General features: G+C 40.4%; 1 protein-coding gene and 1 long non-coding RNA gene across 2 annotated transcripts; one reads left to right on the plus strand and one right to left on the minus strand.

Moving 5' to 3' along the window:
- Nucleotides 1–1,452: 1,452 nt before the first annotated feature.
- On the minus strand, nucleotides 1,453–12,335 carry pparab (peroxisome proliferator-activated receptor alpha b). The gene is made up of 6 exons (XM_026365231.1): nucleotides 12,095–12,335; nucleotides 10,326–10,489; nucleotides 8,345–8,483; nucleotides 4,852–5,051; nucleotides 1,885–2,338; nucleotides 1,453–1,697 (listed from the first exon to the last, which is right to left on the minus strand). Exons 1-6 carry the CDS (start codon nucleotides 12,300–12,302, stop codon nucleotides 1,453–1,455), a joined length of 1,410 nt encoding a protein of 469 aa, XP_026221016.1. The 5' UTR covers nucleotides 12,303–12,335.
- Nucleotides 2,349–12,184, plus strand: LOC113165589. The gene is made up of 3 exons (XR_003299121.1): nucleotides 2,349–3,110; nucleotides 10,333–10,514; nucleotides 12,099–12,184. It is a non-coding gene; the product is annotated as an uncharacterized LOC113165589 (long non-coding RNA).
- Nucleotides 12,336–27,207: the final 14,872 nt, after the last annotated feature.

Raw genomic sequence — 27,207 nt, forward strand, 5'->3', positions numbered from 1 at the left:
TTTTTTCACTTGAACACTTCCATTCAAAATGTTTCTCATAATATAATGGCTTAATCTATGTGGCTGTACCATTTAGATGTTTTTCATTTGACATCATAAAATAAAATAAAATGTGCGTATGACCCCTGAAACGTAATCAACTGCATGGGTTATGAGGAAAGAGAGGAGACACAATGTGACTAATTAGGAGAATGTCATTTAGACATAATGTTGAGGTACGAGGCTTCACTGAGTGAGAACTTAAGGAACAGATGAATTAATTTCCAGTAAATCCGCTTTAGCTCTGCCTGTAGTAAGCTAGTAATGCGATTTATCTCAGTGTTAGCCCTTGAATACCAGGCAACACAATGGAATACTGGGACACAGCATGGAGTACCAAATGTCTGCACGTTTTTTTTTCTGAAAAAGACATTTAACAGAGGTCCAGTATAAAATAGTGTCATGTGAATGCATCACAGGCGTGTTTGTGCTTAAGTTGCTCTTTGCGGTATATATATATATATATATATATATATATATATATATATATATATATATATATATATATGTATATATATATATATGTACACAGTGAATCTGTGCCTGTCGTCATTTCAGTCTTTTCTTATAAACTTTAAGGTCTTGTTACCTTATTCCAAAATATAAAAATATTATTGCAAGTACAGTTTGTGTACAGGTTGAGCAATAAGTGATGATCATCCACACTGAGTCTTGATGCTGTCTTGTTAGGAGGAATAAGTATCTGAAAGATATTGATCATTACAAAGTATGGCTTAGAAGAATTACAGTACAAATAAATTATCACATTAAGGAGCATAATGACACCACAGTGTCTCTTGGGCTAGAAAAGGTGAAGAGACATGCTGGAGGAGACTGCTGCATGAATGACCATCACCACCCTTACAGATGGCCAGATGAGCAGAGGCTGCCTTCCTTTAAAACTATATATTATTGTCTGAATGTTGCTGCTGCCACAGAGGTCATTTGGGTATTGTTAACCGTAACAGTATATGGCTATTTGCTCTTTGACATCAATACAAAAATCTACTTTTAAACATAGTGCTGGAGTGGCAACTATAAAGTTAACCTTAATTTCCTTATTTTAGGGTTTGTTAGAGGTCATGACAGGGATAACCAAAAACATCAGATTAGCATTTAGTGTTTTTATCCATGAGTTTGGTCAGAGAAAAGGGCTCAGTTAGCTGTACATCACATCTTTGCATACATGACTTTTCTGCCAGGGAAGGTCAGCGAGCACGGTGTCAAACCAAAAGAACCACCAACTTCTAGCTTCTTGCTTTTCACGCTGACCAGAAAGCAAAGCTAACTTGTTGAATTTGACGAGTTTAAGTGGTTCAACCCTAGTTTAAGGAGGACTCCGTTTTTTTCTTCGTCCCTGAAAAAAAGGAGATGGTTCATAGAGTGTCTTTCATGGTTATTCCTCCACAATCCTCAGTACATGTCTTTGTAGATCTCCTGCAGCAGTGGGTGCAGAGAGGTGTCCTCTGTCTTTCTGATCTCCTGCACCAGCTCTGCATGCTCAGTGACTAGCTGCCGGAGGTCAGCCAGTTTCTGTAGCAGCTTGGGAAAGAGGAAAGCATCATCGGGGTGATTGGCCAGGAGATGGAGCTGCAGCACCTGCACAATGCTCTCCTGCATTTGCTCGATGTGTGCTACATTCACCAGGCCTGGTCGATCTAGTCACAAAGGAGGGAAGAAAAAAGAAGTTACCACTAACCTAACACCGGAGTTTGTCTCGCTTGTGGGGTTGAAAGTATAGTGGCAGAAAGGCTGAAATACCTTATAGCATGAAAGTATTTAATAAATGTAGCAACGCGTTAATAGTTTAATTATAAACAATGCAATTTCTTTGCGCATTCTCACCTCCACAGCAGATGATAGTGGCAACAAACAGAGCCAGGTCACTGTCGTCCAGCTCCAGTGCATTAAACTTCATGGCAAACTGGAATTTTGGCTCCATCATATCACTGAACGGTCGGCGCAGGCTCTTGAGGAATTCCCGGGTGATGAAGCCTGAGCCATATGCTACAAGAAGCCCGTCCTTATTCATACTGGAGGCGAGCATAGCAAAGAGGGCCTCGTACACTCCATATTTCAAAAGTGTCACCTGATCGTTGAGGTCCAAACTTGAGAAGCCGGGGACGGACTTTGCGAACTCTGTGAGCTCTGTGACAGTTTCCACCGATGTGCACTGGCAGCAGTGGAAAATCCGAACTTCTGCCTCCCTGTCCTTCAACGCTGCTGCAGAACTGACCATCTTGGCCACCAGCGTCTGCTCTGCCAGATGGAGGGTCTCCATGTCATGGATGACGAAAGGCTGTGGAGACATAAACACTCTTATGAGCTTTATGAGCAAGCGGTAGTTATAAATGTCTTTGCAGCTGACATGCAGCACAATGAGTTCAGTGTGTATGATTTTGGCTAATATAAATAAACTTGATGTGACTTCACTGCATAAATATGGAAAAAGCTTAGTCAGCAAAACCTCTCTACAAGAACAACTGTGGTGACTGTGGTGTTTACACATAATCTTTACTGAAAGAAGAAGCTCAGCCCAGAGCCCTTATTGACATTTGAATATTTCCACGACAATTAGTCTACTTGAAGGTGCAGCTGTAATAGTATAATTATAGATATCACTCTTACAGCTCTCTTTTGCCCAGTGACAGCTGGGATCCGCTCCAGCACCCCTGTGGCCCAAAACGGGACAGATTTGATTCAATAGGAATATAAGCACAATGAATCTTAAAAAAATACATGGTATCAGAGCAAAATGTGCTTACCAGGGAAAACTCACAGTGTCAAGAATAAGAGGGATAACTACCTTCATACACAGTTCAAGTATTGATTCCAGCAAATGTGGTTGTGATGACCAGCTACACCTGCTGCTGCACATCACAGCAGCAGGTGTGACTCATAAATGCTGTGCTAAATGTGGGCTAGAGTAACAAGGGAAGGTATGAGGAACACGCACGGAGCCGTTTCATTTTGAGTTACTTCTATGTCACTATAACACCGCACATGATCATCGGATGACGTCTGAGGTGTTGATGACGGAGTTGGTTTGATTTCACAAATGCTTTAACAAGGTCAGTGTAAATTTACATTATGATTAAATCTCTATTTTGTTTGTGAAATATTAATTTCAGCTCTATGATGATGTAGGATGCAGAGCCTGAACCGATGCTATATGATCCCACAGGTGTAAAGAAAACCAAATCACTATCCTATTGTTACCATAACCTTGTGAGGGAAGTTGGTGCTTTAATGGTTTCATGTATAAATCGCCCAGCTCTGTGTGACTCTTTATCTTTTCGCGAAGATAATATTAGTCTCCTTGACTCAATGTGGGCTGTGAGCCACATACCTTTATCAAGAAATATTATTACTGTTTATACTAAAAGTAGAGCCAGGGCAGCTGAACTGATAGTGCCACAAGTTACCTGAGTAGCTGTTGCAAAATGAAAAAAATGTGTATGTGCTTTGTATGTTTCAGAAGCATGTCATGCGGAATTTCCTCATACAAGTCAATAGGTATATTTGTTTGAGAAACCAAACTTTAACATGAAATTACATTCAGCTGCAGTGCAGACCACATCAGCAGCACGAGCATGAGTGCTTTTGTTTGGCATAGTTGGGCTAAAGACATCCAGTCACAACTGCTTGTATTGTTAAAGGTGAATCATACCCCTACAAAACCAGTTATGTCAGATCATAGAACTGATTATTAGCTGTTCATCAAATCAGAACCAACACCAACAGAGTTACATTATGTCTCAGGATTCCTCCCAGACATGGAGAGTGATGAGTCAAACTTGCCTGAAATCTTTTGGCTCAGTTAAAGGCAGTACTTGGATCCAAATATGTTTTTTGCAGTAGGTACATTTTTTTCCACAAGGGTGATTAATCATTTACGTTTTTAAACATTTATTAAGCAGAGTGCGTTCTATACCAACAGACTTTTAGCAGTATATTGAGCGTTGTAAAACTTTATACCTCTTGACATGTCAGTCGCATCTGGTGTTTATACTGTTCAAGTTATGCAACATATTAGCATTTGTGATATGATTTTGATAGGGAAAAAAATCACAGTTGTATCAACAAGTTGAGTGAGCCGTGAATAAACTCTAAATATTAATGGTGGTCAAACAATTTCCAACAGATTGCTTTCCAGTGTCTACAGAGTCCAAAGACTCACAATCACCCGAACGGGCACTGCTGTGTTTAGAAGCTTTGGTCTCCAGATAGCGTAGGATAGATCTGTTTAAACTTGGATGAGCACTTGGACTGACCTGTCCCCCTCGAACTATTTCACACCTACATACATACTGTGGAATGTATAACAAACCTGCAGCCTCTGACCTCCCCTTTGCTGCCCATCTTTTCTAGTAAATAGAAACAGGCTGTGAGGGGATGTTTTTGGTGAGGTTGAGGATGGATGATGAAAAGAGCACAGGAACGGAGGGAAACAGGTGGCAATGGAGGAAGTAAGGGGCTTATTCACTGGCTCTTCATATTGTTTCTGTGGAAACAGATATTTCCTTGTCCAGCTGGTGTGCTGGCTTGCACTATTGATTGAGCAAGCTATTTCTGTCAGCGGCTGGCTGCACATAACCTCAGAGGAAGTGTCTGCCAGGTCGTATTGAGACAGAGGTTTGATTGCAAATTTTCAGTATGCTCAGAGTACAATTAAAAATCACTCCAGTGGGGACGAAATAAAAAGTTGCAAGACAACATGACCTTAATTTGTGAGGAAACTCACAGAGCTACGAACACGCAGTTTGCTCAAAGACATTTCACTCACCAACCCACTACTCTTACTCAACGTACAGGGTTGCTGGTCTTGCCAGTGAGAATGGTTCGAGCCTTGGCCTTGTTCATGTTGAAATTCTTGACGTAGGCCTCATAAATCTGCCTGGCCAGAGTCTTCTGGTCAGCTATCTGGGGATCTTCCACCTCTCTCTCTCCTGTCACCATCTCTGCCTTTAGCTTTAGCTTCTCCGACTGGGGCATCCGACCAAAACGAATGGCTGTGAAGAGCAGACAGAAAGTCAGATTGAAATGGCACATTTTGTGAAAATATAAACTTGAATTATGTATAATCGACTATGGAGGCACAGATAACATGTATAATTAATATAACTGTACTTGAAGAAATATTAATATCAGTATTATGTTTATTGTACCAGCGCCAAAGAACACTGTCCTATTGTATGGCCTATTGTATAAGAGAACACAGAGTACTGTAGAACAAACACAGTTATGGAAAATGTAAAAGCCCTTGACTCTACATAACCACAATAATCATTTAGGCTGCTGACATCTTGAGGAAAATTACAAAATCGCTTTAGAAAAGGAAGCAAAAGCAGACATTACAACATGTCTGCTTCTGAAATAATTATATAAATCAAACGTATAGTGAAGAAGTATTATGCTTCCTGGGAGAATATTGGTTCCTAAGTTGGATCAATGCCTGTTGGATGAAAAATGCAAATTGACTTTCCTTTTTATGCATTAAATCTATAGAAAGTTATGAACAAACAAATGAGGTGTGTTGAAAGTGGCCACCAGTTGTATGAAGAGTGATTCAACGTTGCAAGAGTTGTTTTTCTATGAGGGGATGCATCCCTTAAATGATCTGATCTCATTGGACTAATGAGATTAGAGATGAACTGTTTTTAACCCCTGGTGCACACACATAACTCCTTGTGAGAACCAAACATCCATCTGCACCAACCGCCTGCATTTATAAGACTATAAAAGCATAACAGGAAATCTGATGCCCTGTTTTGCAACTACCACCCACTGCTGAAACAAATCCAGACACACTATGCAGAAGTAAGATGGGATGAGATACCAAACTTGCAGACAGCACAAAGGCCCATTAGATTACTGCTCACAAAGTGGATGGACTATCCGAAGCTGGTAAAGCTCCACAGCGGGCACCTGGCCAAGAGCCAAGTCTAATTAAGATGAGAGGAAGTGAGTGATGTTAAGCTGAGCATAAGTCCATTTCCTAAGAGCTGGTGTGAGGGGATAAGTGTGTGACTCAAGTGGCGAGCGGGGGGGGACAAAGGTGGGCGGAGGACAGTCTCTCATTCAGTTGAATCATCAGTTGTTTTAGCAGCTGATTTGCAGATGAAGATTCTAGTTAATACACACATCTGACAGACATTCCTCTAGATCATAGACGCATCACAGTACATATGATCTGAGATGATGTTAGGTTGCATTATTAAGGTGTTGGCAATGCTAAGAAAAATAAGTAAAGTATAGTAAACTATGCCTTTTTAAATTTCACCCTTGAATTTTTAAAATAAACGTCCTACACATTTCTCCAGTAATAAGTGCATTTCAAACTTGAAATGTATTTCTAACTTCTCTACTGTTAACTTACGAATAAAGGCATAAAATGACAACCAAAAATATTAGCAAACATGATTAGCCTTTACAATAAATGTATGTTTTGTTACACCAAGCAAAACTCATTTATGTTCTGGTTTCACCTTGTCAACTTCTGACTGTTATGTTAAATATATAAACCTACTGAATCCCATTGAAATGAATGCAAACATACCTTTGCTAGTTTTACTGTAAACATCATGATTTAAATGAGTAAATATCACATACAGTATAAACAACTTTTTAACTCTTCCCATTCCAGTGTTTATATAACAGATTTCCTGTTATGCTTTTGTTTGTTGATATATTTAAATATATTTATTTGAGATTTAGCTATAAAGTCAATACACAGAATGAACACTACAAACAAAGGGATAAACCAACAAAACCAACACTGCAGCGTTCCCGAAGAAATTTAGAGCAAAAGATCAGACTGCACTTGCATCTCAAATCTCTTTCCTTCCCTTCTACAGTTACATTTAAGTCCATGAAACTTAATATGCATATACAGTAAGAGGAAGTGCACTTGACAGTAACAAGGCACTATCAACATGACCATCAGGAAAAACTGAGACGACCATCAAGTCGATTACCCCATGAGACAAAATCACCCAGTTCAGCCTTTAGTTCATTGCCACCAATATGTTCACAATCTATATATAGACTCATTGATTACATTGACCTTTTTGACATTTCTAGCAGAGACACACAGGCAGACCAGTTAAAACAAGTACCTGGACACCCACACAGTCGTGTTATCTCCAAAATCTGTGTTAGAACATTTTTTTCAATTAGGACATTGACCTTGGCCGATGCTCATCATGCCATGTTGTATGTTTACACAGCACACACAACATTCACTAGAATCTCATACTTTGACCTCAATATTCCTGTATCCCAAATAACAAGAAGTACTGCTGAAGTAGAAATCTGATGTAATGTTTTATGAGAAAAAGAAAGTTTTCTCTGTAAGCGATTTACTTTTGAGGGTTTTGAAACCCCTTGAGCTTCAGTATCAGACTCCAAGAACATGTCAGACTGAACAAATAGCTACACAAACAAAAACAAAAACAAACAAAAAAAACTGCAAAAGTTTGTTCTGGGAATTTATCAGAGGTGGAAAAGTTAATTTAAGCTATAAAATCTGCAATTCAAAGGAATAAAGGTTGTTTCGTATTTATAAAAACAGTATTCTGATAAAAGTGTTAAGATGTATTTTGTTGCTTAACGTGATTATCATAACAGGACGTAAAACTTCTTTTACTGACCATCTTTCAATTTCACAGCTGTATTCTTAATTTGAATGCTGTGAGAGGAGTAGAAATTATTGCAGTAAGAGGTTGATGCTTTCTTTTAGTGTCAAAATAAATAAAACTTTAAGAAAGATTACATCACTGAATCTGATCTTCATGCATTCTCTGGCAATGACTGGAATAATGTGAGTGATTAGCAGTAATAATAATTAGTTTTGACTCTTAAAATAGCTTGTAGGTCCACCTGTACAGTAAAGCAGACTAAGCGTCCTCCATTGGTTTGTTGGAGGTCAGAAAGCATGTAATCAGGTGGGCAGAGGCACAGAGTCAAGTGACTTCCCTTCCTGTTCACATGTAGTATACGCAACAGAAAGGTCAAGTGGGTTCAGCCACTGCAATGCAATATGACTCCAGTAGTCTACACACAGACCATGTGCTATAACTGGTCAGTTTTGGAGAAAAAAAAAACTAACCTGGACTTCTCCTCAGTCTGTGTCTTGCCACAACATGCAGCCCAACACCCAACTGGGGTGTAGGATTGCTATTTCTGCTAATTATGTGTGTACGTGCCAGTCCGATCCTTCCTGGCATCATGACTGTGGTAGAGCAGTGTTGTGCGTGTGCTGGTGAGCTTGAAGCAGTGCCCAGACCTGCAGTGCAGCACTCACCGTTGTGGGACATGCCCACTAACAGGCACTTTTGGAAGCGGCAGTATTGGCACTTGTTGCGGTTCTTCTTTTGGATTTTGCAGCGACGCTCACACTTGTCATACTCCAGCTTCAGACGAATGGTCCGCCGAAAAAAGCCCTGGAGGAACGAAACAACATTAAGAAATGAGGAGAAAGAATTTTTCTCACATTAAGTAAAATGTTTTATTATAGTTTAATTTTTAGTGATGAACATCTTAGACCAAATTAATAAAGCAACAAGACAAACATTTATATATAAAACACATGGACACAGAGGTTAATATAAACTGAAGTTGCAGATGAAAGGAGCCATTGGACATTTCAGATATGAATAGAGCTTTTGAAGTCAATATCGAAAGTTTTCATAGTTTCACCACCGTGACAAAACGAAACACTTAAACTTGGCATGTTTGCAGTTGGCTAGAGGGTGGAGAATGACCTGGGGAATTAATAATAGCATATTTAGCATAATAGCTGACTGCAATTTTATCTGAAACTGTCGCCCTGAGTGACAAATTACAAACCCACACAAATGGTCATACAATACAAGATTACACAGGCTTACACAAACATGCTACAACCACGTGAGTACATGTTAAATAACTCAGACATACCTGACTGACTCTCACCCACTAACCCCCAATGAGACACGTGTACACACACATAAAAACACATAAAGAAGGTGGCATGGTGCCAGGACATAAGTCGAGTTCAGACAAATGGGCTTCATGCCAACACTGCTTGTGTTCACGGTCGTAAAGGATCAGTGTATTTACAGGTCAGCCTCCTCCACTACACTATATGTATACCAGTATATTACTGATGAAGCTGATTTGTGTGTCTGTGTCTGTGTCTGTGTGTGTGTTTGCCTCTGTATACATTTGGATATATTCCAATTTTAGGAGTTGACAGCAACTCCCTGAATGCTCCATAGTAACAAAACAGTTATCAGTGCAGTGGATTATGAAACATTAAGGGCTGCAAAGGACACCCTGTCCCCCAAATATGCGAAAAAAAGATGGTGGAATTGAAATGGGAAAAACCTTCTGATGAATACTGTTGCAAGCACGGGCTTCACCACTACCTTCTGGAAAGGTCTAGGACTCTTCTAAGAGATGGATGTTAAATGCATTCCTCCTAGTCGGTTTTAGCCTGTGTAGGTCCCATTCAGAATTTAAAATGCACACTTTGAACTAATGACGTACAGTAGTGGACTTGTGGATGCCCAGTGGCATCAAAGTAGAAGCATCACTATGCTAATACTGCTAATACTTACACTTGAACTACTGCTCTGGTGTGAATGTTTATGTAACAGCACGTTGACATGATGAAGACACTTCCTGACATTCATACTGTCACTGCCTTCTTGGCAGATACATTTAGCTGGACTCAGGGGAAACAGTCTGTCGCTTCAGTAGCTACTTTCCCCTTCAGTTCAATATGGAAAATCTATCAAAAAAAATCTGAGTACTGACACATCAACATAGGCTCAAAAGACATGAAGAAACACATTAAGTTGTACTATCTTTGTCCTTTGGTGTCTCTTAACAAACAGCCTTGGGTTGTTCTTCAACATGACTGGTAAACAATTAACTGAAAGATTACTGAGAGACCACGTGTGAAGGACGAGCCTGGTTATTCTGATATTTATTGGAGTTATCACTTGTCACACGACACACTGCCTCTGGATTTCTGGGTAGTATGTCCTACTTTCTTGTGAAAGTGTTATGATTGCAATTGTGATTTATTGTCTTGAAATCAGTTAATGTTTATTGAGAAGGCTGTTTGTGATTCCTGGCTTGTATGTGCCTATGGGTGACTTTTAATGATGGTGTCCTTCAACAACTGTTGTTCTAACTGCTAAGTCATTCATCTTTGCATTGCGCTAGAACTCTCCACCATCTAATATAAAATCTAATAACATTGGCTTTACAATTAACATGTGTAGTCTTTATCTCACCTTGCAGCCCTCACACGCGTGGACTCCGTAGTGGTAGCCTGAAGCGCGGTCAGCACATACTCGACACTCCAAACTGAGTGATGAGGTGGAAGATGAGAAGTCCTCCTGGCTCGCTGCCACCCCATATACAACCGATGAGGGGCTGGATGCTGGTGTGAGGGCATCTACAAAGCATAAGCATATGTTTAGGTATGTATTCCACTACACTATACTGTAAGTGTTGAAAATCACAAACACATTACTCAGTAGCCGGAGTTGCAGAACAGAGAAACTGTGAAGGATTTGAGTTTTACTGTTTTTAATCTTTTGCCTCAGCTGTGTAATTTGCAAGGTGCCTAACCATTGCGTCCATATCTGTCTTTTTGAATGTGTCTTTACTGTGAAGTCTCATGTCCCAGCAGCAAAGAACTGAGTGGAATTTAAGTGCTGTTTGACCCCTTTGCCCCAACAACAACAACAACCACATCGCCAGAAGCCTGTTTCATCACTGTGCTTGTTTTTTCAGCAAAATGATCATGCTGTCTGTGGTGCACTATTAGTGTTGGAGTAGTATTACTGATTTTCCTTATGGAAGAATGGTCATGTGGTTTATCATGGACTGCCAACAGTTTCCTATTTCCACCTTGCAAGGGGAACATGCTTGGTGGAACTAGCTTGGTACACAAATAGCACGTAAGAAATGGTGCAAAACAGTGGCTCTAAGTCAAGCCACATGAGTCGGTCAAGATGCCAGAACAGGGATAAGCAGTTTTGGCAACAGATCTGGAGCTGTGCTCTGTTATGGAAATTATACTTTACTTCTTGAATTACTAGAAGTCTGAAAAATCAAGTATTAATTCAGATATTATGAAGGGCAAACGACAGGGTGGGTGGTTCTCTGAAAATGATAGAGGGAATAAGAGCATTTATACCCTCAACACAAAGGACAATTCTTGCAAAGTTTAGATTAATTACATAAATATAGACTACAATTACCCCGATCACCTGTGTAGAAAAAAAAAAACACCCAGAAAACTCCCCTTGTTCTCTGTGTGATCTCTTCTTTCTATTTCCCTTTTTGCCGTCTGTCTCAAGTGCACATTTTAACTGTGCGAGTTCTTTTCACAGGTCACTGTTTCTTATGTTTCTGTATATCATTGTTAGCATTTCTCATTTTCCCTCCTTTCTTTTCACTTCCACCCTCTATTATTCCATTAAAGTTTAGTTTCTGTCACTATTCATTGCTTCTTCGCTTAATGCACAATTTTGGCAGTACAATACATTTCCCACATGTCCATGTGACTTCTATTCAGGAGCACACACAGCAGCAAAGTGGATGTTTCCTGAGAGGTGGTGCATAGCAGCTGAGGAATGTGTGAATTCCTCACTGGATATGGGGCAAGGACGAAGAGCTAGCGGAGGACACAGAAATAAAAATAAGGAAATACAGAGACGAAGAAATAACACAGAGAAGGGCAATCTAATCAAAGAACTAGTGGGTCAGTCAGATAATCTGTCAAAGCACTGTAGCTGAGACTTTGTGCAGGTTAAGAAAAGAGGCTAAAAGAGCCAAAGTGCATGTCCTCTCTGTAGTTGAAGCAAATTAAGGGTTAATGAACTAAAATAAAGTATCCCTGCTATGACAACAACAACAACAACAAGATTACACTGAGCTGCTTGGAACATGTTGAAACAAAATGAGTTTGTGAGCAAACCCCATACTGCCATCTCACCATATTATGAATGAACTAATGAGATAATTCGATTCAATCACAACAAGACCTTTTTACCTAGGACGGTGGAACCTTCTGAGCCATTGCTGGAGGACTGGTACTCAGGGACATCAAAGGAGCTGATGGGATCATTGTCAATGGACTGAGATATGTCCTGGAGCTCCTCCATGTCACCCATGAAGTCACCATCACCGCAAAGGGGACTGCCCATCACCGAGTCCCCCACAGGAGAAGGGGGATGGTAGTGGCTCTCCATGTCGACCATCGTGGTGGAGGAACGGGCTGCTGGCACTTTCAATCATCAGACTGGAGACACAGGAACGGCAGAGGACAGACAGAAATAAGAGAGAGGACAAAGAGGTCATATGATAATTCAGGCAGGCAAACAGAGGAAGCCAAGATAATTTATTTCTAAGGTCACCTCTGTCTTAATTTCTAGAGACTATAATCTACATCCATGGTAGCAGAGATGTGAGGCTGTATTTAAAGGCTCTAAAGTCACAGGATCAACAAAAATATTAAGATTCATAATGAGAAGGGTCAAGTGTCTTTAAAAAATGTGCTGGCACTTCATCTCATAATTGTTGCAACATTTTATACAAAACTACCAATGTCAACCTTAACCTTTGACACTTGAGAAAAATTCTGCATCAATTATTTTGCCAATCCAGAGTAGACGTTGGAATATTTTACTAGATAAATGTGATTTTGCTGGTGGCATTACAATAAGAGTTAGGAGATTAAATTCAATAACTGTAAGGAAATTCAATAACTGTTAATATAGATCAGATTTAAGCGGTAGACTCGCAGTAATACTGTATTATCTTACAGTACGCAAGATTAAAACACAGTACTGTCTAATGCATTTAGGTCTAATGGGTAGTGCTGATGTAGCATGTGGGCTTTCACACAAACAAGTGATGGATAGTGCTAGGGGGTCAGCGGGCAATGAAAAAATAAAGGACATGGAATATCGTATGTCACAACACACACCCTTCTACGCCAAGCGCTCCAAATACAGTAACCATATCCTTACAAACCTCATAGTGCTGCAGAAAGAGTAAGACAGGGGACAGAGAGAGACATGTGGAGGGATAAATGTAGGTCAATGGGCTGGCTTAGATTGATCTGCGATAGGACAGCTGGGTCTGGGTTTGACAGACTGGCTTCAACAGTAGAAGGCTGAGGTTTTGCTGAAGTGCACAGGGACCTAGGATGTGCTATGAAACATAGTCAGATGGGGGCTTGCCTCATTGGCTTGGCTTAAGATTTCCAAGCAGAATAGACCTTACACGGCATACTCAAACTTCATACATCCGCATGTAAACTGGGTCACTCTCCAGTAAGCCCTGCTTTCCAACAGGCCCCACTAAGAACCTCAAAGGAGGGGGAAATGGGGGATGGAAGTAGGGTGACGGTGGTCATATGGCAATTACATAGCCACTGCTGGTTGTCATTCCACAGCATACACGTGACTGCCTTCAGTTTAACCTAAACTTTACCCCGTAGTGTGTAATGTAACTGTAGGCTATTTTAAAATGTGGACTGACAACATGCTCAAAACGTTTCTGCACTCGGTGAACTCTATGAGTGTACTTAAACTACAGTCCCTCTAATGACAGACATGAATGACCGTTCCCTGAAGCAGTTAGGGAAAGTATGGTGCAGATATTTTGCATGTATTTTCACCTTGAGTGCAGGAGGCAAATATTGTAAACTTCAGCTTCTGCCGAGTGTGTTTTGTGACTGTTAACAATAATACAATCAGCTTTGTTTCATTGACTTTGTAATCCTTTAAATGAGTGGGAAAGAAGGCCGTATGAGTGATAAGAATGAAGTAAACAGTACAATAACAACAACAGCAAGACAACAAGATGTATCTCAAAGTCCAACAATGGATGTGGATAAGGATGAGCAGCGAGCTAATGACATATGTACATATTGTGAGTAAGGTGACGTCACTGTTGTTTGTGGCTCAGTATCGAGCTACCTTGTTAACAATAAAAAGTCAACAATCATTCTTGTCACTCCTATACTGAAAAGAAATGTGTTAGCACACTTAAGCTTTTGAATTGTTTTTTACAAGGAACTTGGTACGCATGTTCTGACGCATAGAGCTTAGGAATTCAGGTAATACTGTCATTACCTGAATGTTTATTTAAGACATTTCAAGAAATGAAGAAGCGGATACAGCAAGTGATGAACATGGAGAAGTTTGCAAGGAGCAGTTTTTAATGAACCAATCAGCCGTCAGTTCAAAATCACATTGTAAACTGAATGAACTAAAAGGAGAGACTCAGAAACAGATTCCCACCCACTAAAAACGTTACCACACATGAAAAGAAACGCGGCATGTGAGCAGGAAGATTTACTGAGCTGCTCTACAATATACTTGCAATTCTGCATGGAGGCAGTGTTAGCTCTGCTAGGATAAAGCAAGACTCTTTAGTATTCAGCTGCTAGCTCCTGACCCTCAGGTCTTCCTTTAGAGGACTCTCTGTTTCACACACTCACTTCACCATATATATATTTATATACATATATATATATATATATATATATATATATATATATATATATATTCTCAATAAGGACGTCAAAGATCAAAGTTGTTTGTGTCATTATTTTAGATCACATTTTATAACAAATTAATGCTGGCTCACTTACTTTTTCCACTGTATGTGTATGTGTATATATACATATATTCACACACACACACACACACACACGACCCAAGCTTATGGTACTCATGCGTAACTGCGTAACAACTCATGCCCCCCATATAGGCATCTATGAAGTAGTGGACCTAACCTTGTGTTGGCACCAACCTAACACAGGAGAATGTAAACACACAAGGCTGCTTAGCTGCAGAGGTCTACTGGACTGAGACAGAACGACACTGAGAAAGAGTGTGGAGAGGGATGTCAGCTAAGCTGCATTACAGGCTCTTTATCAGCGTAGTGCAAGACACAGTGAGCAAAAGAGGCAGAGAGAGAAAGAAAACAGCAGTTCTAACAAGGAACAGCAAGCCTTTGTCCTACAGGTCAAGACCTCTCTTGTGCTCACTCAACCAAGCCTGCTGAGGGCAGTGCACACTGAGTGGAAGATGAGCAAGGTCATACATGCGTGAGTTAGTGTTGGGATTAGGGTCCAAAGAGAGGGGATGGGGGGTTCACACTGACAAAAGACCGCTAACCAAGAACCACCAAGGTCGCCATGACGATGCCATGGCAATGCCGACACATGGATCAGGCTTTAAAATCAGTGGCACAGCGCAGCCGGTGAGTATGTGAATATCTCTCGTGAAATCAACAAATGTCATTATGGTTTGATGGAAAAATAGGTTAAATGTGTATTAGCAAGTATGTACAACAGATCACAAGGCCAGATGTGCGAATGGAGCATAAATAATCCATAGGATCCCGTGGATTCTGCATAGGATGGTCACCCAGCCCCCATTTTACGCTCATCAACTGCAACCCAGACCCACACTAGACAGAAGCCACGAAGCAACTAGTGAGTAGCTGAGGCAGAAAAACATGCTCTGAACATAAGCAGGTATAAAGACAGCCTTCTGCTCTGCTAAGAGGACAGGACATACTGTAGAATATGGGCATGAAGTTAGTTTAAATAGCCACCTGCGACTCTACATAACTAGCACTGCTGGTCTGACAGATTCAGTAAGAATATCCATCAACAAGAAGACGTGTACTTAAAGAGGATCATGTTCTGTAATCCTGTGACATATATATAGTATCCACACGATGGGTATCTGGCCACAGCTGATTGCTGAGAGGGTTTAGGCACTCAATCTCCATGACATGGATATTGTGAGGCATCAAATAAAGCTTTCTGCCAACAAAGATCAGGACAACAAACAGCAAAGAGTGTAATTACCAAACGCACACAAAAAACACTGTAGTACTTCCAAGACAACAACGTACCTTGGCAGAAGAGAGATAAAATGCTCACACACTACTCTATTTGTCTGTTAGAATAAAACCCATATTGCTACCAATCTGTAAACTACTGTCGGTAAAAAGAGTAAACAAAACTCTCCGCCTCTACCTTCCTTATCCAAAATACTTCTTCATGCAAATTTAATCACTGACAACATGACATCTAGCTCTTCCCAGGAGCGTCTATGATCATTCAGTGTGCGTGTGTTTGTGTGTGTGAGAGAGAGCAGACACAGGTTAATGTTTAATCCACCGATCCTGTGGTCTGAGTGCTGACCGGCCTGTAAGACGTAGGGTCTTAGGGGCATAACAGTGGTCTTAAAGCAGGAATATGGGCTGATGGGGCTGTCCCGCCCGCTCTGCCTGTCCATTTGTTTGAGGAGTGAACCCTATGAGCTCAGCCATGCCTGCAGTGTAAACACTCAAGTGAACCCTTATCACTCAGAGCTGATATGCTGGCCGGCACCCTTTTTATCGTTATGGAGATTGACCAAAGTACAGGCCAGGGAAGTGATTGACATTGGACTTTAGTATTAGTCAGTGACAGATGAGCCATATGATAGCTTACGGTTATCAGGTAATTTACCTTATCACGGCAGGGTTAGTGACATTTATATGTACAGAACATGGCACATTTTGTCTGCTATTTTTAGAGTTGAAGGTCCAAATCAGTGTCTACAAAGTTTAGACCTATGCACTACACTGCATAATAATGATAATGATAATAATATCAATAGCTGTTTTGGAGCTGATGGATCACACAACTAGTTTCAAGAGTTTGCTTATAGATTGTCATGCATATGAAAGAAAACAATAGCTCTTTTTGAAAGAGTACATTTTATGTTATTATTACATGTTATAGAGACAGCCGGCAGATTTGCTAAATAATTGACTGTCGAGTGAAGTATACAAGTGATTAGAGGTTCGAAGTTCAATCTTGACCTAAGAAGCAACCGCCAAGTAAACAATCTCAGCTGTTCTTTGAGTTTTGGATCATATAATTATCACCTTTGTCAGCAGATCAAGTTTGTAATGTATATGTTCATATTTTCAGAGAAGTGTTCTCACCTGTCTTAGTTAAAAAATAAAAATATGCATGATTTTTTGTATATGAGCTATTACATGCAATATCAAGAGAATTTTCTCTTTATGAGTAGTGGCTAATATATTTGCTCACACATATTATATCCCACTAACCCCACAGAGATTAGAAACCAGGAAATGATTAGAACATTAACTGCACGTAGATCATGTTTAAAGAAAATGCATCCTGGGTCTTCTTCAGAAATTGTTACTCAAAGAGGCATCAAACATGCTCATTTTCAAAACTCTTAGGGTCATCTTGTACACTCATAGAGGAAACATGCATGTTTCTCAATTATTCCATTTCTAAATGGACAGGACTTGTGATGTTGTATGAAGACAAGTGTTACTCAAGACATGCTGTTGCCTTGGCTGTCAGCATACTCAATACCCACCGCTGCACTGAGTTGAGAAATAAAACATTAAGTTACATAAACCCCAGTGGACACTAGCTTCTGCACTGACAGCGTGTTCGGTGTCAAAATAAAAATTACATGTGCACACTTTCACGAAAGGCTATCCAATCTGACAATAAAACACAGCAGGAGGTGCAATGTGATAGTGTATCACGTTACCTCAAAAGTCTACTGTGACCTGACCCCCTCACACGCAGTGTTTATGGCACAACATTACGTGGTGGAAAGTGTGTGTGTGTGTGTGTGTGTGTGTGTGTGTGTGTGTGTGTGTGTGTGTGTGTGTGTGTGTGTGTGTGTTGTGAAGTCATAAGACCCACGATGAAATTTATCCATTTAAAAAAATGGATTTGGGCTGACAGGACGCCACACTGATTCATTACTGTCATAAACTCTAATAAATTTTAGATGTTCTTAAATATTAAATCAAACATAATCACAGGTACGTTCTTTTTCTCAACATTTAACAGAGAACAAACATTTCACTTATATGATGCACTTAGCTTACATAGTAGATAAATATTAGTTTCTAATAAACCCCTCAAAGAAAATACTCTCACATTTGGACTCATTGAGTAACACTGCATTTGAGCAGCTGTGTTTAAAAGCATATGATTCACAATAAATCTGATTTCCTAAGGGCATCATTATCTGGCTCAGTGGAATATATCACAGGGAGGGAGAGTTAGTGGATTTAAGCGAGCAGTCATGATACAGTTTACTGATTATATAAATACTATACTCCTTTATCTGCTTTGGATGAAGTCTGATGTGTCAGCGAGGACGAAAAATAGTTAATATACAGGATGATATCACTGCCTCTTTACAATAGGGCCTTACACATGTTGTGGAAAATATATTTTATTAACACTAGATAACCTTATCAGTCCAACCGATGAAAATAACCTACTATAAAGAATACAGCAGTTTAACCACAACAACTGTTAAGCATATTATATATAACAACACAAACTGTTGTGTGTGTATTTACACATTGTTATTGTAATCATAATGCTTGACAGCAAAGGTATGATATTAAACTCCACATTAAGGTTGCATGCATACCATGCTGTAATTGAGAGAACTGATACAGTCAAAAGTCTCCGTGCCTCTTCGTTATGAGCACATGGTGACAGCTTAATGGAATTGTGCCAAATTATTATACTCATTGTGTTATAATACAAATATTTGCCGAACTACTGCAAATGACAATGCTATACTATATAGCATATGATCTAATCTACTGTAAGTGTCCCTGGCTGCTCATAGTGGGTGGCTACTGTTCACTAAAACTCTCTTAATCAACAATAATGACAGTTTGCCTGGAATCACACTCACTGTACATGATTGGCAGAGCTTTAAAACACTGAACAATACATTTTAAATATAAATCAAACAACACTACAGTCTGAGTAAAGTCTCTTTTGTTGTGGAGAGGCCACGTGGAGAAATTACATAATTACCATTTAACCTTGATCTGTAATATAGCCGTAGCTTAACAAGCTACCCGAGTGTGTTCGATGCATTTACAGCTGAACCAGTGGCGGCCTCAACCTTCACTGCTCCCAGCTGCTAAAATCGCCCACAGCTATCAACACTTTCCTTAAGCAACACTTCCATTCTGTGCCAAATGCTGGCTCCTGGCTGCCACTTTGTACTTATTTCCAAATCAGTCACAAGGATCAAGCAGGCCACCATTACAAAACCCTCCTCTGCAGTTCATCCAAACTGTAAATTTCAGAGTGGGGAAACTGCTGCAATCTTTTCCAGCTGTGTTTGTCACTCGACAGATGTAGGGTTGGGGGTAACAAGACATCAAGCAATGCTAGCACCTTTTAAACTGGACACCAGCAACACCAGAAAGTGCCTACATCAGTGAACTGTATGACCTGCACACCTTTTATGATCTATACCACGCTTGGTTTATTGTCATTGTTAACTTTTACAGTTTTTCCTTCCATTAACTATAATGTGCAGTTACACAGTGACTATGTAATATTGTAAAACATGTAAATAAAACTAATACTAAGCATTTCTGACTATGAAATGATGTGCATATCTGTTTTCTCTTCACAATGCTAAAAGCATTCAGTGCTTAGACATTTCTATTGAGTACAGTACGTTTGTGCTGGACTTGTTGTGTATTTAGGAAGTGGTTAGGTGCACGCTTCACTCTAGAAATAAAACAATATTGTGTGATCAGAACAATGTACATGAGATGGATATACGTGTTTGTGTACTGCTCTCTCAGCTGCTCTGTCTCCTTCGGCTCTGCCAAGATACAATATGTTCCTCTCCTGGCAACACAAGGACAGCAGACAAAGGTCTGAGTTTTGAACTTTGATTAGAGTCCAGTGCTGTCAAGATATATACAACTTTTTACATAATGTGTCTCGATTCAGGAGGATGGTAACCATGTTTCCACATGACAGAGGGACGATTGAATCTCGCAGCTGTAGCAAAATAGTATTATGCCTCATTTGCAAGAAACAGCTTTATATTCTATTAAGTTTATAAGTCATTTTTAGACTTCATTGCATTTATTAAAGTGCAGCCTTCAGTCTTCTCTCATGCTATGTTCATTCTTGCCTAAAAAACATCTTTAAGGTGTGTTCAATTCTCCAAAACTGTTTTAATGGAGTTTGTGTATTACTGGAAAACAACAGAGAGAGGAGCATCAGAGTGCAGCAATCACAAAAAACTGAGAGCATTTCTCCCTGCTTGACAGCTGTGTGTATCATCATCATTTCATTTTAAAGCATGACACTGGAGTCCTGAGTTCCCCCTTTCTGGCTGCCAAACCAGCTGGATGTTTGTGGGGAGGCATGCAGAACACAGCCCTGGTGTCAGAACAACACTAATTTGCTACTGTAGTAGGATTACTGAGTTTGACAAAGACCAAAATGTTCTTTTGGCTTTTTACTTGCAGTCAGTAGGTAAGCAGCTGCCATCAGACATTTTGACTGTTTCTAGTCATTTTATTTTTCCACTCAGCTCATAATATAACTTTGCTTGATTCAATAGACTTTAAACTGCACAGCTGACTTACAGTCGTGTGGTTATATTGATTAGATTTGCCTCTCACTACGTTTCTCAAGAGCTAAAAAGAGTCAGTTAACTCACTCTGGCAGAAATAGAAACCCTAATCCAAAACAATCGTTGCCCTTCCTCAACCTTGGAAACTGTCATTCCAATAAACACACTGCCATTACCATTTCCACGCGAGCGCCAGAGACAGTAGAGCTGAAAGACAGTGCACTTTATGAATGAGAGAACAGATAAGACTCGGGGTAGATCAAACACCACTGCGTCTACTTCGCACATTTTCCAACAATAGATTGGCCTCAGACAAACTGAGTGTTGAAAAGATGAGATACATAGGCAAACCAGAAACCCAGGACTGGCTGAGACAAAGAGGTTGTAATGAGAAAGATACTGTATGTCTTTGCAAAACCAGTTAAATCCCCTCCTGTCAAGTCCCCTCATGGTTCACCATACAAATTCAGCATTCCTCCCTGATCACTAGCACAGACAATCTCCTGTGCAGAGCTGCTTACTGTTAAGTCTGGCTGGTAACTCCCAATCCTATTCAACCCACAAGAATTCCATAAGGTGGAAAAGATCCGGCCAAGATGAAGGTCAAACCTGGCAGGAAGAGGACAGAGGCAATTCACAAAACAAATAGATCATACAAGTGACTAACGTTTGACTCAATCTGCATTGCTGTGGTTGTGTTCTTCAGGAGAGGAGATGATGTCATTGATTCAGGGAGTCCAGTTTAAATAACAGATACATGACTTAACAGATTATCAGATGACTGAACTGTTCTTAATAAGAGTGGTGATATACCAGTTCAAGAAAGCTAGCGATCATCGTTTTGTCTCCCATTTCAATGATGGAAAAGTTAAATGTCTGATAGTCCACTCTCACTCTCTCTCTTTGCAATGTCAGAGGTTTTGTTGACTTCTGTGTATTCAAATGAGTGAACAGTGACTTTCGTCAAAGTGAGACTGAGTAAAGTTAACCCGGTTTTAGGTTAACTTGAAGTCATGTCTAACAGATATAAACACGTTGACTTTTAAATGTGGTTGGACTGCCACCTGCAAAGAAGAGAAGTATCTGAAGGGTCCTTGGTACTACAGAGAGCTTTAGGAAATTACTGTTTCATAAAACTAATTCCAATGCACAGAAAAAAAGCTGGAAATCTAAGACCATGACTTGTCTTACGCATGCTCTCCAAACCATGCTCAGTGCTAACACTTTTTCCACTGCTCCTTTATCATTGGTGCAGGGACTTGAAAAACAGGTTGGTGGAACTTCATGTTGCTTAACATACTTATACATCTGTTTTCTGGGCTCACAACAGACACTCATAATAAACTTGAGACTTTTGAGCTGGGAAAAGAACTAGAAAGTCCTGTTTGCGGAGAAGAATGGAGAAAACTCTCACTTTGACTCTCTGCAGGCTGTGAATGTAACGAGGCAGAAGCTGATTACAGGTCTCAGGTTCCTGGAGACCAGGCAGCAGCACAGCCACACAAAAACTAGCTTTAGCAAAAAAAACAATAGCAGGACAAGTTCCCTGATAGCTGACTGAAAGACACACAAATACTTGTATGGGCAGTGGCACACTTCAGTTTGTTTCTGAAGACATTTCACATGCACTGTGCACGAGAGATAATACTATCTTAAATGCGTTGTGTCCCTCTGATAACAGTGAGGTTTCAAGGCAAATTACAAGGACTGATAAGAAGAAAAAAAACTCACAATATGACACGAAAACAAACAAACACGTCTGCTGATAGTAAGGCTGGATTCACACATTGTCACAGTATAAGGGGTTTATGCGCCCCTCGTAATCATTTGAATGGGAGAAGTGAGTTTAATCTGCACAGGTTTGCAACACCACTTACCTCGAGCCTGTCCCAACCAACCAGAATAGCAACTGAGACAGTTTTCCAAAGCTGTACAGTCCTGTCAGCATTACAAACCACTGTGCTGTGTTTTGGCATCTAATGAGCTTCAAACTAATAAATCAATTCCACCAACTGGATTTCCTGGATCATATTTCACTGTCTGTACATCTGATAACACACCCATACTAGTGCAACAACACAGCCCCTTGTGCTGCTTTAATGCAAAGTTAGTGTGTGGCTTTAAAGTCCAGTGAAGTCTGCATTAATTGAACTAAGCAGAGGTAGAACTTAAGGGGGGAAATAGTATTTTGTCCAAACAACACAAGAAGGATTTTAACTTTTCTTCTCAACATCCAATGGGAATACTACCCGACAACCACACCTACATTTTATTCGCTAGTAAGATAACAACCTTATTTGCCGTTTGATCAGGTTTTGGTTACCACATTTTGATATCATCTCTTTGAATAGTTTGCGCCTCTGAAGTGATTTACTCCTCACTAACAGGCTTTTATTTACTTGCAAATAAAAAAATGATCATTTTATCACAATTATTAATAGCTTTTTAAGCACCAGAATGAGAGTGTTTAAGGTGTGTAAAAATAGTTCTGACCGAAGACCTTTGATCCCCGTGCCACGTCAATGTGGAGACAGGGTTTGAGGGTTAGCAAATAGAAGCAGGCTGATGTTAAGGCCTGGTACATAGAGGACAGAGTTGTGTATTTACAGTGAAATGTGACTGCACAACAAAACATCTGCCTCCACATCATCCATCAAGTCTCATGTCAACCAAGAGCTTGACCTATGTTTAAAACCCATCAACAAACCTTCTACCGGCCTGTATCTGCGTTATGCCGTCAAACCTGGTGCCATATTTCTGTTAAGCAACAAAAGAAAAGGGTAGTAAGTTCAGTAATGAGGGTAAACAACTCAAATGGAATGAGACAGGTACGGCAGGATTTGGGTCAAATTTCACTTTGACCCCAAAAGAGTGTTAACATGAAATGAGCACTGCAAGGCGCTCACATTACAAATATAACAAGGGACAGTATTCATGTAGTAAACTCAAACAACGTAATGCTACTAAAGGGGAGAGTGTAACAAACATTTTAGTCACTTGAAAGTTTGTTCACACACAGAGGCAGAGAGAGTGATTGCCTACAGTACCTCAGGGTATTAAAGCAGTTACTTCACAGCACCTGCAGCTACATATTAACCCCTGCTTCAGTCAGCCAACCATCACTTCAATACACTAATGCAAAGTGCTGCAAAAGCAATGGACACACAGATTTGGGGGTCTCAGACTCCAACACTGACTCTGCTTTATGTGGAATAATTCAATACTGAGGAAGGAAATCTGAGTTTGAGCAAGAATCTGTAACATAAAGCTCCTTGATGCACTTGCTGTTAAACTCTAGAGCAGGTGTTCCGGACTTGGGCTCCACATCTTGAGTGTTTTACTCCTGACTGAAGCTGCATCTGCTCACGTTTGTTTGATGGTCACACAGCACTGAGCTCCTTCATATTTCACGGTCACGGTCACCGGTGCATCCGAGGAGCTCAGCAGGGAGCTTCACAACAAGGAAAGCAAACAACCAGCCGCGTCCTCCTAAGCGCTGTTACGCACTAACAAGCTGTGTATTGAGCGCATGGCTCATCAATGAATGGCTTACATCACAAGACGCTGCCTATTGATAAGCAAGCGCCACTGTGGCTGCGCAGGCGTGCAAACTGAAATCAGATTAACCTGCCTTCATGCAATAACAATGTTCTTATAATCCCTTAAACACAGCACAAATTAACCCAAGTTGCCTGTAAACATCAGGGTGCATATGTTGGACTGCATCATGATGAATTCAAACCACAGACCGTGTCTAGGCTGCAGCCGCCTGTGCACCACATTCCCTCACAGCCTCTCAGCTGCTGCAGGACTTATTGATCAAAAATGCCAAATGAAGTCGTCTACCTTCCAATAGACAGCCCAATCCGAAACCGTCATACCATCGGAAATCTCGCTGGTTTGAGAAGTGGCCGGTGCAAGATCGACGGAGGAGCAAGGAGGGAGAAAATAGTCCCCCGACCCCAACCACGTCCTTGTTTGTTTCCCAACAGCGCTGCCGCTGTCAAAAATCCCCCACCACGTCCATACAAAGCAGGGCCATGAGCTCACACCCGCAGGAAGTGACATCATGACTGACATGTCACGGAGAAATGGCGCACACACCCCCCCCCCCCCCTCCCTCCCTGACACACCTATTATTTCAGCGAATAGAAAGAGCGCAGCGGTGCGTCCTGTGGAGGACGCCTCCGAACCACGGGACACCTCGCAGAGGCGTTTCCCTGTCCCGCACCGGGACGTCGTTTGTCACCTTATGGTTAGAAATCACCTAAAAGCACCAGCAGCTTGTGTCAGGTGCAGACCTAGTGATACCACAGGGTTCAGAAATGACTAAATACCACACAGCGCACAGACACTTAAAGTGAAAGTACCTGGAATACGTTCTTTGGATTTGTAGTTACTTTCAGCTAGATACAAGTGAAGAGGTTAACTGTTTAAAGCACAAGGTCATAATAAAGGAGGAAGCACTCTAAATTTCCATTCTGCCTGTAGTTTTTTCACATTTGGTCATATATTTGCTGATGGTGACATGCCAAACTTGCCTGTGTCGATAAAAACCTTATTGTGGTTTATGACATAAATGCTTTGGAACACATTTCCAATAATTAGTTAATTAGTTATCAGTCATATTACTTCTTCTCTCTTATTAAAAATATAAACTTACATGAAAAGTCAAATGCAAATGTGTTTGCATAATGTACAACCTACTTCATGGGCATACTGTTTGTGCAGGGGGGGTTTCAAGTGCCTGGACCTGGACTGGTGTCCAGACTAGTATTGTACAAGAGCCACAATTCTCTCAAATGTCTGAAAAGCAGACATAGTCCAGTCTATGTGCATCATTTCCCAATTTGTCAGGAAAATTGTGCAGCAGCTGACATTGTCTTCCACAGCGACACCAGGCCAAGTTGTGATGGTTTCCAGTCAAACTATTGCAACAAACTGCCCATTAATGAATCTCAGCTCGTGTCAGTGTGTGTGTGTGTGTGTGTGTGCGACCCTGTTTGCCTCCTCCACCTCTCTGCTCTCCTGTCTCCTCATCACGTTCCCTGTCCCAGCTCCCTATCACATTCTGTCCACGCCTTTGGCAAAGTAATATGTGCTTCACCCTAAAGCTTGGCTCATTTCCTGGCTGTTTCCCATGAGTCCCCACTCACTCCATCCACAGTGGCGTTGTTACTGGTGGAGGCCGTATTCAGGTCTTTTACTTAAGACAACATGGAAATCTAACAGAGCAAAACTTTTGGCAACCCCAATTGATCCAACTCCAGATCCAATTCATCGACTGTTTAATAAAGTGCACAGTGAAATGAGACTGGTTAGTCAAACTCTGTATATAACTTGATAGTTTGCAACGATATGCAACGATTTGTCATATTTAAGATGATCATATGTTATATTATATGTAAAATCTTCATTACCTATAAATATGTGTAAAAGGCAGCAGTTTAATAAGTGTTGGGGAGCTTAAAGTGCAATATTTGCTTATGAAACACAGCAAACTTAAAGTAAAGAGTGGCCTAAAGTGGAGAGTGAGTGCAGCTCATATAAGTTCCACAATAAATATAAAACAAATAAATGCAAAATCCTGCAGTAATAGATAATCATCAGTTCAACACCCACACAAATGTCAGCTGCAGTGCATCAATATTCTCTGAGGCCACTGGTGAGTTTCCCATGTGAGAAGGACATGGAGAAACATTAGACTGAGAAGACACGGCTCATTGCAACATGACTCATTACAGCAGACAGAAAGAGAGTCTACAGTAGTCGGCTATGGTCAAGACTCTCCGTCTGGTAAACAGCTGGTCTTACAATTATCAGGAGCCTCTGAATGCTTTCCACATCTACTGTAGATAATATACTGACAACTGCCCCATTTGCTTACAACATATCTGTCCCTGAACTGTAGCTGCAATAATACAGACTACCAAGGACCTGATGAAGAAATTTCTGATTATGAAAGGGCATCCATCCTTAGGAGAAGACAGCTTCATGCTTGCCTTCACGGATGATGAAACTTTAGGGTTTTGCTTCAACCTAAATTATGCACATTATTTGTTTTAATAAAGGTTTTGCCATGGTTTATAGAACTCTTGCATGTTATTCTTTGGTAAAAGCATAAATGTATATGAATAGTTTATGACATTTAACCCGACAGGTGGGGCAAGAACAGCTTTTAGTGCTGGAAATGGAACAATATTTTCATTATGAAATCAGAGAAAGACTGCACAGTGTAAAGCCTGTGTATGTCAAACCTGGGGAAACATCTACAGCTACAACTAGTTTGACAGTAATCAGTGTTGACTGCTGTTGTGGTGTAAATTCACATTTCATTACATTCCAGGGTTAATTTAAAACATTTTTTGGAAAAGTCAGAGAAAAGTATAAAAATTACTTAGATGAAGTAATTGAAAAGATAAATTACTATTATTATTATATTTTAACAGGGCAACTGGTAATCTGTAGCTCATTCCATCAGTGGTGACCTACAGTCCCTGAGATACACCAGCAGACAGGCCTCTGCTGCCACCTGCTGCTGACAAACTGCACACAGCTGCTGTTTAATCTGCACAGATTTAATCATTTAGATTTTTAAGCAAAATACCCAAAGAAATACTGAAAACAGGGAACAGTTTTATGTATTATCTTAAAACAAAACAGAACAAAAGAAAAGAAC

The sequence above is a fragment of the Anabas testudineus genome, chromosome 6, assembly GCF_900324465.2.
Source record: "Anabas testudineus chromosome 6, fAnaTes1.2, whole genome shotgun sequence".
NCBI classification, from domain to species: Eukaryota; Metazoa; Chordata; class Actinopteri; order Anabantiformes; family Anabantidae; genus Anabas; species Anabas testudineus.

What these genes read in the sequence shown, in the direction of transcription:
- pparab (XM_026365231.1), bottom strand. Translation starts at nt 12,302, where the DNA reads ATGGTCGACATGGAGAGCCACTACCATCCCCCTTCTCCTGTGGGGGAC. An exon ending in CTGGCAAGACCAGCAACCCT is followed by an intron (nt 2,339 to 4,851) that starts GTACGTTGAGTA and finishes ATGTCTCCACAG; the next exon opens with CCTTTCGTCATCCATGACAT. An exon ending in CACTATCATCTGCTGTGGAG is followed by an intron (nt 1,698 to 1,884) that starts GTGAGAATGCGC and finishes CTTTGTGACTAG; the next exon opens with ATCGACCAGGCCTGGTGAAT.